We start from the raw sequence: 11,805 nt of genomic DNA, 5'->3' as shown, positions 1-11,805 counted from the left end.
TCTGTACCATTACATATTTATACTTAATAACGTCTATATAATATACAAATTTTATGATATATTCTACAGAAAAATTGTATTTAATGGTTAAAAAAAATATATAAATCTCCTATTTACTATAAATAATTAGCCTACAACACAGAACACTCGATATTTGATGATAATAAAACTTAACTGACGGAAAACCTTTACTGCCGATAGAAATTCTCTACAAAAGCAAAAAGTATACAATAAAAAATTCTTTCGTAACAATTGTATTTACACAATTCATGTAAATCAACAATTTCGGTGAGTTGCGTAAACCAAAGAAAAAAAGTTATATCACATTGAGCAGAAGAACCCAACCTAACATGCGCAAGAATCTCCATTACTACTCGGCTTATTAGTATTAGTGAGTTTGATTTGATCGGGGAATTCGTTATAAAGATCAACGGTCGAGTTTTGTTGAGCTAGTGCGTTTTTCGCAATTGCCAAAAACGCCTGCTCCACGTTGAGTCCTTCTTTCGCTGAGGTTTCAAAATAGGGTATGTTGTTCTTCATCTGGCACCACTGTTGCGCCCGTTTCGACGATATAGCGCGCGGCTCTAGATCCACTTTATTGCCCAGAAGCACAAACGGGAAATTCTCGGGCTCACGGGGCGACGCCTGAATCAAAAACTCGTCGCGCCAACTGTCCAGAGACTTGAACGTGTTTGGGGCCGTCACGTCAAACACTGAAACATTGCTCGTTGATACGGCCCCACCTCGCATCACCGCCCCCCATTCTTACCCAAAACGCAGCAGTCGGCGCCCCGGTAGAAGGCCACCCCGAGCGACTGGAAGCGTTCTTGTCCCGCGGTGTCCCAGATTTGCATCGTGACGGACCGGTCATCGACTGTCACTTCTTTCGTGAGGAAATCAGCACCGATCGTTGCTTTGTATTGATTGGAGAATTTTCGGTTAACATACTGATTCATCAGAGACGTTTTTCCGACACTTGAGTCGCCCAAAATGATGACTTTTAACAGGACTTTTTTGCGGCTGGCCATCTGGAAACGGGAAAATTCCGATGTTTTCAATGAGGTTTTATAATCTAATACAATTATGATTCATAAGTGAATACAAAGAAATGTCAGCTGATTACACTTAACAGGGCCAATTTTCACACACGACGTGGCGTCAATCCGAAAAACAGTTCACAGTCACTAAATTAAGTGGAAAACGAGTTAATTACCTTTTTTGATGTTTAATTTTCTTGAATTTGATGGAAAATACACTGAAGCGATTTATTGCGTTCAACAACTAACGAAAATGGCGTCGTCACTTTTAGGAAAATCTGGGGACATTTCGGTTTCAGATCAAGCGCGTCATTTGATTTTTTTGTGAAAAAAATGTGTAATTGTAACAACAAGTTAAGTGTAACATTTTAAAACTGTTTATTTTCCAATGAGTGACACTAATTATTTTTTTGTTGCAGTCAAATAGTCAAAAAACAATTTTTCTTTGGGGACTTTTGTTGCACACGTCCGGGCGTTAGTCCAACAGCTGATTTTTGTCAATAATTGAGTCGAGTGATATTTACACGCAAAAGTTTGGAAAATCAGAGATAATTAATCATGTCAGACTCTGACGATAACGCAAATAATCTGCCCGATGGCCAAATGGAGAACGGGCATATTTCAGTCGATTCTCAATTTAATTTTTCACGCGAAAGACAGCCTGGTATGTTTTGTGTTTTTGTTGATATTTTTCCTCTTATTTGTTTATTTAGGGACGAACCAAGCATCTGATCAGTTCGATATTGATTTACCGACTTCCCATCGTGTAAGTGTTACAAGAACCGTTGCATTTTTCTCGTAATAGTGGGTTTTTAGTATTTGGGCAAATTGGACAATGTAACAGGATACACGTTTTATGACGACGGCGAAATTGCAACTTTAGCGGCGATTCAGACAAACACACTTGTTTTCCCCGGTTTCACGTTACCGCTGGTGTTGAATAACGACTTGGAGATAAACATGTTACAAAGACACACTTCAAAGAAAAACGCTTTTGTTTTGCTAACCCCAGAGTAGGTTTTTGAGCATGTTTCACACTTGTTATAATTCGAATTTTAGCAAAACTTTTAAAGGATTTTTCACCTACGGGGTCATAATGGAAATATTTGAGACGCATTTACGTAACAGCGTGCTTTATTTGAAAGCTAGGAGTCGGCAGAGATGCCGACTAGTCCCTGGCAAAGAAATTAAAACTTTGATTGGTGAATTGTATCAAGTCACTGTTGAAGTCAAGCTGGAACCACCCCCAACTTCGCCCCTTTGTAACACTCAATTGAACTCACTGAAAATTCGAAAACTTTTCAACTGTACTGAGTATAGAGAGTTTTACAAGTATCGCAAATTCAGATTGTTTCATCTCAGCCAATTTCCGCTAGCGAGTTGGGTTTATGACAAACACGAGATTTGTTTCCTCCATCACAAGCTTGTAAATGCTTTATCAAATTATTATTTAATCGAATTTATACCTGAAGATCCCGTACAATTATCTTATTGGTTTGTGCAAAACTTCCAATTGAGGCACGAGGAAAGACTGAGAATTATGGTATTGCGAACGGCCGTTGAGCGATTAAGACTTGAACTCAAATATCTCAACATGGTAAAAGACAGTGTTTTGTCAAGCTTGTGTTCATTTCTCTCTTATAGAAAAGACTGATTTGCTGTGCTAAATGCGACGCGGAGATTGCTCAGCACACTAACGTTTTTCCCATGTCAAAAGACGGAGTCCAGAGTAATTACTGCAATCCCGAAGGATACGTTTTTGAGACAGTTACGGTTTCAAAAGCCACAAATTTCACACTGTTTGGGTCACCCTCGGCACAGTTTTCGTGGTTTCCCGGGTATTTGTCACTCAAAGTAATGGATTAAACATAATCGGTTTTTTTACAGATACTCCTGGACTATCATGCATTGCAAAATGTGCAGTTCACACCTGGGATGGAAATTTTCCTCGGTGAATCTTAAACCGGCGGTTTTTTACGGCCTCGCGAAAAGCGGTTTTGATATTAAAATCGTTAAAGAGGAACCGGAGCCTTTATAATTGAGTATTTTGATTAAGTAAGTAGGGGCTGTGAAATGCTATTCAGTGTGTAATAATCTCACTTAATTAGGAATCACGTGTATTCTAAGTGTAAGGCTGCAATAAGAAAACAGTAAAGTATTTCAAGATTTATTTTAAAAAAATAATAAAGCGCTTATGTATAAATATTTGCCATCTAAACATACCTGGTAAGCTTTCCGTTAAAAAAATAATAAAGGTTAGATAAATTAACAAAAAATAAATAGTTTCTATCATGAGAAATAACTTACAAGGAATGATAACTCTTTTATTCGTATATTTACAAAAACAGTTTTGAAACAGTAGAGAAAATGTTACCAACTCGGTAAAAAAAGGTGATTGAATTATTTACAAGGTCCTTCAGTCTTTCAAACGTTAATAAAAAACAAAAATATGTATTTACAGAATAAATTTTGAGCGTGTTATCTAATTGGCAAATTAGGGCGGTGTATGCCCTCTATTTCTGTTATTCCTATTTCTAAAATTCCTATTTCCGTTATTTCTATTAAAATTATTCCTTCCTCTTCTCCTATCCCTATTAAAATTCCTGTTGTTATCCCTATTCGCGAAATTATTATCTTGTTGATAATAATCATCGAATCCTCCGAAATTATTTTCAGGGGGGAAATTCCCAAAAGGCGGTGGCGGCGCATTGTTAATCCTCGGGTCAAAATTCATGGGAAAATCATTGGGTATGTTGGGAATCCCCGGTGCCGCCCCTAACAACCCCGGCTGCACCGCCATCATATTGGGGTTCTGCCTCATAACCATCGGCGGGGGATTACTGATCATCCCCGGATTTAATTTATTTACATTGGCCAAAATGTTCAACGCCGCCCCCATATTAGGACTGTTCATGTTACTAGTAGGAATCAGATTCAGCGTCGACAACATACTGTTCAAAACAGGGTCATGGAAGCCGTTTTGGTCACTCCTAGCAGCGAGTTCTTGATTGAGGAGCAGTTTTTGGTTACTGGTCAAACTCTGGAAGAATGCCGAACTTTGCAAAATATTCAACTGTTGATTGTACGTCAACGTTGAAGAATCTTGTTGTTTCTCTTCGATTTTCTTGAGACGCGGATCGATCCGAGCTTTGGGACTCGCCTTCGGACTTGCAGGACTATCCTTCTCTTCGGTGCTCAACCGGAAGATTTTCTTCAATCGGGGATCCCCGGTTTTTTCCGCATCTTGAATGTTTAGTTTTAATCCGGTGTAATCCGGACGCGGAATATCGACTATTTCGACTTTCCATATCATAGGCGGATGCGAATTAACACTAGCGTCGATTTCCTTCGCTGGTGTGTAATTCAACATGCCTTTGAACGGTAAATGTAAGTTGCGTAAGTCGACGTCGGGACGTCCCCGAATATCCGACTCGACAACTTGATCGGGACTCTTCGGCTCGTCCGAAATAATACTCCCCTGTTCGTAAATACTGATTTTTTGTTCGGTCGAAGGCGTCCTTTGCTGTCTCGGGTCACGAATGGCCGGCTTTTGGGCCTCTTTCTGTTGACTCATTGAAGTCAACAATTTTGTGACTTCGGCCGAAATATCGATTTTTGACAAGTCACCTAGTTTTTCCACCACGTCTAATGGCTTGATTTGAGGCGGACTCATGATATTCTCACTCTCTTCTTTCTTTTCTTCTTCATTGTCGACTTTGATCGTGAGCCGATTTTCGTCCTCATCATCGTCGTCCGAGTACCAGTTGATGTTTTCGTCGACTTGGATTGTTTCAGGCTGTTGTTCAGGTAAGTTGGTTTTCTGTTGCGACTGTATCCTCAAGTACAACTCGCGTGGAGTTTTCGGTAAGTCTGGAAGAGCATTTTCGGTAACTTCCGGTTCTTTGTTTTCCTCGAAAACTGGTAAAATTTGCCGAATATCGATGTCTTTACTAGCCAACATTTGTTGCCTTATATCTACGTCTTTCGTATCGAATTGCAACATATTCGGATTCCTTATATCGATATCTTGGGTGAAATTATTCACATCGTTCTCACCCGAAGTCTCTTCGCTTTGAATTTGGGGCTGCATTTGCGCCAAAGGTGGTAAAGTCCTCATATCAATATCACCATTACTATTCACCCTCATATCTTGATCCAAACCGAACGGTTTGATCACTGGATCCGGGTCTTGCCACCGCGACGGTTTATTCCTCTTCTTGTTACAATCATTGGCGATTTCCGGCGGCACTCCCATGTTAATATCCAGCATCGGCATCCCTTTATCACTCTTATCAATCCCATACTGCACCATTAAATTCTGCTGGGCCACGTTGATTTTATTGAGAAGTTCCTCGCGATTCATCCGGGGAAAACCACCCAAAATCTCACGAGGCGCCGTCTCGATATGCTTGAATAAAATCTGTTTGCGGTGCTCATCTAACGGCTTCCCGTGCGCAAATTTACAATTATCACCCTGGACACACACGAGACCCGTGTGGTAAAGTTTACAAGGAAATTCCGAATGCATGTACGAACATTTCTCGCCTTTCGCGCAACAGTCCTTCAAGTAAAACTTGCACAGTTCGAGTTTCATGGGCGGCACGGCCTCGTGTGAATACGGACAGTCATTCTGCAAAAAAAATAACAATCACTAACAATCCCAAACGAAACGCCTATGACAACAGCCATGATTTGCGGTTACCATGGAAATGTCTTTATTTCCATGGTGACGCTTTCATATTACATTTGGTTGCCATAGAAACGCTCTGTTTATTCTTCAGTGGCGTATCAAAAAAATCTAAACAATGTAACAATGTGTGGTAAAAGGGCGTGGATTCGCACCTTTTGGCATTTCCCTTGCAGGAAGAAAACGCAGACGCCTTGTGAGTCCTTGTTTTGTTGTTGCTGTTCGTTTCGCCTTTCGCGACTCCTCTTCCTCTGCCGATTTCGGCCCTTGCCCTTTTTGTGGTCTCGTTTCCGGTCGCTTCTGCTCCGATCGGACTCGTCCGAAGTGTAGGAGTCTTCGGATCGCGGCGACGCCGATCTGTCGCGTTTTTCCTCCGATTTCGGGCTGGCATTTTCGTCGTCCTCCGCTTTCGGGGAGTCGATTTTCCGTTGTTTTCCGCCTTTCGGCCTGTCTTTGTCGCGGTTTTTCCGCTTTCGGCCCCTCTTGTCGTCGTCTTTCTCCTCGTCACTAACGTGTTTGTCCTTTTTCAGAACGCTGGCGATGGCTTTTTCGATGTTTATCGCGAAGTCGTCCACGGCTGAAAATTTCACTTTTAAAATTGTGGTACTTTTACTTTAAGAGTTGGGGAATTACCGGCCGGGTCCATGTTTTGTTCCTTGCGGTATTTTTCCCATTTTTCTCTTTGCATGCGTTCTCTTTTACGCAGATGAAGGATGCTTTTCTCGGCTTCAGTCATGTGTTTCTTTTTGTCGTCGTGGCGGCGTCTTTCGGACCTTTCGTGGCGGGTCCGGTCGCGCTCCGGCTTCTCCTTGGGGGGCTCGGGGTCTTTGGGGGGCGGCGGGGCTGCCTCCACGGGAGGCTCGTCCTCTCCGTCATCTTCGATTTCGCCGTCTTCGAGGTCATTATCTTGGACAATCTCCTGTTCCTTTGCCTCTTCTTTCGTCTCTTGGGGTTGCTCCTCCACTTGAGGAGTCGCACTGTCGAGAAAATCATTTGAATTACGCGCCATTACACAACTCGATAAATCAGACATAGATGGCGCGAGAGGTGTTCAAGGTCGAGTAAAGCAGCGACCCTCAAACTGTTTCAGATTTTGGGAAAATAATTCGAGAAAAGGCCGGTTACGAATTAACGAAACGGCAATCTGAGCACAAATTTGAACATTTGTCACAAATATTGTAAAAATAACAGTTGTTACTAATTGTTTCGTGAAAATGTTTTCAGCAGTTTGACGGCTGCTGGCATATGGAGAGTCCTGACGGCTGTGTCCTAATTCAAAAAATGTGATTTGGGTCTCGATGATTTGGAAATTATTTACCAAACTATCGAAACGCAAATTATGTAAAAAAAAAATAGAAATGTGATTAATTTTGATCCTACACCATTTCCCTATTGTTAGTTCTCGCTTGTGCACTTGAAAAATTACTTGAAGGAGAAAAAAGCGCAAGCAAATTATTTAATGCCGAGTATTTTCGTTTTCAGATCGTTTAAAAAATGAAAACTGACTGAAAATTTTGAAAAATCGTGTGAGGCCAAATCGAGAATTGGCACACAGCCATCGTCGCGTCGGCCATCTTGTCATGAAAATACACAAACATTTTAATCACTTTCCTGAAAGAAATATGCTAATATCTCGTTGAGGACTTGTCTAGTTAAAAACCTAAATGTTTGTTAATGAAATTTGTTTCGATTTTACCTCGATTGGAAGTTTAGTATGTTCGTCCCCGAAAATGACGCGTCGATTTTTTAAGAGTTGGGCGTGGCGAGAAAATTCGACAATAAAGTGAAATTTTCCGCGGAAAACCGACACATCATGATCGTTCAACGACGATCTTAACATATTTCAGGCCTTTTTCCGGCGTAGAAGACGAATTTCCGGTCGGAAAATAATAATGCAAACCTTTCAATGTTATCAACGTCACATACGAGCGCCATATTCTCTCGCAACCTAATTATATGATCACTAGGCGGATAATTGTGATAAAATGGCATGAAAATAGTCACTCATTCACTGTTTAAATCTGTCCTGGCGTCGTCGTCGGCAACGTCGGCGTCTCGGTGATTAGGACAGACATTTGTTTGGATTATTACGCATAATTTTCATGTTTTTAACCGACTGTTCGCTATGGCGAGGAGACCACAAATGATTTTACAAAGAGGAAAGGAAGGTATTTCGATATCGAGCGAAACACAGACGACGACCAATCACGGAACAGAATACGCTGTTGCTAGGCGCTGAAACGACATTCCCTGACCCCGATTTCGACGAGCTTTTGCACCATTTTCGACCTTGTGCACACTTCACACAAGAAAAATACCACAAATCAAACGCTCTTTTACAGTAAATCCAGAACGGAAGCGAAATTTTATACCCAAATGTTACGGAATTTCATCTCAAATACAAATAATAATATCACCCAAAACAAAAACCTTCATTTTGTACTAAAAAATTAAATAATGTTGCCAATTTCAATGTTTATGCAGTCCATATGGATCAATTACAAGAATTTTATTAAATAAACAATGTTTATGCTTAATTATACCAGCGCCATCTGTCCATCAGTAGTTATACAAGGTACAGGTAGCTGCTTTAACGACTTTGGCCAAGTTTACGATTTTTTTCAGTGGTACTCAATGATTTTTTTAAAACTTGGCTTCTATCTCTAAACAAATGAGGGTGCAATGGAACTATAAATTAGTGTTTTTTTTATACGGAAATAAAGTCAATGATCATTTTCAATGCTGCTTACATATTCTGTTTATTTTGATTTTTTTGAATTCTACTTTCACAGTTTGTTTGATAAATATTACAAAAACTGTTATCATTTCGTGTTTTTGTCTCCAACTTTTTTCAACCCTTTTATTTCTTACATTTATGTCAATAAATTATCATCAGATTTTAGGTATTTTACTCTCGTGAAAACAATGTGTGGCACACTGAATTTTCAAAATCTGTTTAAGTTTTTAAAGTGGTGTTACACTGGCGGACACGAAATTTTGGACGATTTGTCATTCGACTGACATAACATTGCAAAACGGACCTGAGGTAACTAACCTCACTTTCGGTTTTTGTAATTTTTGTCCCGATAGCCAGAGAAAAGATTACACCAAATCACAATAAATTTATTGAACTTTTATAAAAACACGTATTACTGACATTTTTATTTCGGAACATCGACGCCAAAAATAAATTTCAACTAAAACTTTCAAATTTTATTTTCAAACGTCAATCAGAATAACAATAAAGCGTGGATTACATTGACGTTTTTTGAACTGACATAAATTTGATGTCCAAAATTCCGTGACCGCCAGTGTAATACAACAAATAAAATGGGCACCTTGTATTCTTATTATATCGAGCGATCAAGATAATTTGTAATCTAGTCATCTTTGAATCCGAAAAGGTATGTCTGAAACCTCAAATAAAATGACAAGTCGAAAGGTAAAATGGTATGATCGAAAAAATAACGGTGATTTTAATAACTAAATTTATGATTTACCTTCAAAAAAGACCGTTAACTGTTCTATTATTATACGCCAGCGAGTAAACTATATTATTTTTATTAATAATCAACTTGACAATAAAACCATTTTAAGTTCGCCAAACATTTATTTCACGAAGATAATTTCAAATTTTATTATTAAAAAAACATTAAATGCCTAATTATAAAAATATCACGTTTCAAATAAGTCATAAGTTACTTTGATCGGAAATTAACTATTATTATTTACTATTTTTTAGATTCCAGTTTTAACTTCCTTCAAAAAATTTTGAGTTCACTTATAAATGATTTGATTTTTGTATCCAATATTTTCTAAATGCTTTAGGTTGTAAATGTATCCAAAAGCCAAAAGTACAGTGATGGACAGTAAATTTCGTCCACCCAATTTCCCTGACAGATTAAAAATGTAAATTAGTCTTTAAGTTTTCGTAACCTTGTTTCAGAATTTTGATTAATGTTTGTCATGTTGACAGAATGTCCAAAAGTATAGAGAAACGTCTTTGAAAGCACAGACTACAGTGAATTTACAGAAATTGGGTGGACGAAATTCACTGTCCATCACTGTACCTGTACAAACTTGAAAGGGAAAACAAAGCAGTGGCGCAACACAGTAAATTTGCTAAATGAAATAGGGGTTTGTTGGTCCGTAACATTATTTTTGCATTTACAGCTGGTTACAGCAAAATGTAAAATGTGACAAACACAAAAGTGTCAATTTATGAAGTGTAATTAATTAATTAAGTGTTAATTTATTAAGAAAAACAATAACAATACAAACATAGTGAGTTAAAACGTGCTACAAGTGCAAAACTGATACGGGCTATTAGAGGTGACGTCACAGACGCGACTGTACTGAAGCTAAACATACAGTGTTGCCAGTTGTGATACTAGAGTACCAAATTGATACTAGATTTTTTTTACTAGATATTTATATTTACTTGTAAACAAATAATAATTTATATTCTCAGCCAAATACACATTATGTGCATGTWAATATATTTTATTTTGTTTTGTTTTGGTACGACCTATCCACTCCTGTCGTTTGCAACATTCTGACAACGCTGTACACATATTTTTGAAGTACACAGTGAGGTTAGAACAGATTAAATTACAGAAATGTTGACTACAATTGTTAAAACCATCGCGGTCTCCATAGAAATAATCTTTTTCTCGCCTGGGCATTTTGTGAGTTCAACTGATTCCCGTTGGCGCTTTAATCTGGGAAAAATTTTTGACAAATCCAGTTTTTTAGCTTAAAGGGTTCAACCTCATAATATCAATTCTCCCTGGCGTATCTTGTTTTGTTGTATCCTTCCTTCCCAGCATTTATTAATTGCGTTATTTTTCGTTAATAATTAAAAATCATTCAGTTTTTCCTTAGTAACTCCCGTAACTAAGAAAAAATCGGAATCACTGCTCCAATGCATTTTTTACGAAATGCCCAGGCAGGATATTGATACATTTGATTAAGGAGGCGGTGGTTAAAACCATTACGAAACGACACACATTTTTCATAGCAACTATTTCCTTAGAAACAATCTCCCTACACGTCCAGGATTCCAGAAATAAACTTTTATTTGTTTAGCTTCAAAGGTACAGTCACGTACCTTGCTGACGTCACACTAATAGAGCGTATTCAAATTGAAGCCTCGATTGAATCTTTGTGATAAAATGAAAACACCAATAAGATCAAAGCTATATTAAGAACTATCGAAATGACAAAATTTAAGTAAATTTGAGTCGTTACTATTAAAAAACTACAGCTTAAATTTAATTTTTTTAATGAGCTGTCTGTCAAATTCAAAAACCTCCCTATTCTTAAGATTGGACTCGTCCGGGACGCCCACGCATATACAAGATTTATAAAGTGTAAGACAAGGTTTTCCACCGTAATTTTTTTTTTCTCACTTTTCTTTAGTGAATTGCAATATTATTCCTGATACTTACATCGTTTTCTAATCTCGAGTAATTTACTAAATACGTTTTTATAAACAGACCTCGAGAGTTTTTCTGAGAAAACCCATAAAACTTGGAATATTTACGAGGGTCAAGTCAAGCCCACCCCCGAGTGGTCGATGATCGAAACCAGATGTCTTTAAGACTGTGAGAACCAATTCTCTAAAAATCGTCGAGTTAGAATTAGTTTTAACCCACACTTCATCGGGGTAGTTTGAGTTCGAGTGTGAGTTTATCACTGAGTAATCTGGGTTCCATTGGTGTGAGTGAGTTATCACAGAGTAATCTTGGTTCTATTGGTGTGTGATGTTTTCCAATCCAATAAGAGGTAGAGGTTTTTGATATTTGCCATATCAACGGTAGGGTGAGTCGTTTAATAATTATTTTAATCGCTGTGATATTGATATTTATCATTGTTGAAAACATTCATCAGAAACCTGTGTGAGTATTGAGTAGAGTAGGTATCAAACTGTAGTTGATTTGATGCGCTATAAATCAGTTGATGGTATTTAATTAGATGATATTGAAGTTGATAATATTTTATGAGATTGATATTTGAATTGATTGTTGATAATTGATGAATATTATTAAGTTGAGCCCCGACATGTCGAGCTAAACTATT

At 38.2% G+C, this 11,805-nt stretch overlaps 3 protein-coding genes across 4 annotated transcripts; 1 reads left to right on the top strand and 2 right to left on the bottom strand.

Moving 5' to 3' along the window:
* On the bottom strand, positions 1 to 1,374 carry LOC123009049 (ras-related protein Rab-7a). Its single transcript, XM_044405160.1, has 3 exons — positions 1,214 to 1,374; positions 770 to 1,028; positions 1 to 713 (listed from the first exon to the last, which is right to left on the bottom strand). The coding sequence occupies exons 2-3, from the start codon at positions 1,026 to 1,028 to the stop codon at positions 346 to 348; spliced, it is 627 nt and encodes a 208-aa protein (XP_044261095.1). The 5' UTR covers positions 1,214 to 1,374; the 3' UTR covers positions 1 to 345.
* Positions 1,256 to 3,242, top strand: LOC123009046 (protein cereblon). 2 transcript variants are annotated; one of them, XM_044405158.1, is made up of 8 exons: positions 1,256 to 1,397; positions 1,457 to 1,701; positions 1,751 to 1,803; positions 1,854 to 2,050; positions 2,097 to 2,634; positions 2,682 to 2,875; positions 2,925 to 3,092; positions 3,146 to 3,242. In XM_044405158.1, the coding sequence occupies exons 2-7, from the start codon at positions 1,596 to 1,598 to the stop codon at positions 3,073 to 3,075; spliced, it is 1,239 nt and encodes a 412-aa protein (XP_044261093.1). In that variant the 5' UTR covers positions 1,256 to 1,397; positions 1,457 to 1,595; the 3' UTR covers positions 3,076 to 3,092; positions 3,146 to 3,242. The 2 variants fall into 2 exon arrangements, with proteins under 2 accessions (XP_044261093.1, XP_044261092.1); XM_044405157.1 differs by having other exon boundaries at positions 1,257 to 1,397; positions 2,925 to 3,242.
* On the bottom strand, positions 3,191 to 7,905 carry LOC123009045 (protein suppressor of sable). Its single transcript, XM_044405156.1, has 4 exons — positions 7,625 to 7,905; positions 6,358 to 6,701; positions 5,880 to 6,301; positions 3,191 to 5,667 (listed from the first exon to the last, which is right to left on the bottom strand). Exons 1-4 carry the CDS (start codon positions 7,714 to 7,716, stop codon positions 3,532 to 3,534), a joined length of 2,994 nt encoding a protein of 997 aa, XP_044261091.1. The 5' UTR covers positions 7,717 to 7,905; the 3' UTR covers positions 3,191 to 3,531.
* Between the last annotated feature and the right edge of the window lie 3,900 nt (positions 7,906 to 11,805).

Source organism: Tribolium madens, unplaced genomic scaffold (assembly GCF_015345945.1).
Source record: "Tribolium madens isolate multiple individuals breed KSU strain unplaced genomic scaffold, Tmad_KSU_1.1 Scaffold_71;HRSCAF=194;Tcas5.2_LG6, whole genome shotgun sequence".
NCBI lineage: Eukaryota > Metazoa > Arthropoda > Insecta > Coleoptera > Tenebrionidae > Tribolium > Tribolium madens.
The sequence above is the reverse complement of the archived record's forward strand: the minus strand, read 5'-3'. Positions and strand labels throughout refer to the sequence as shown.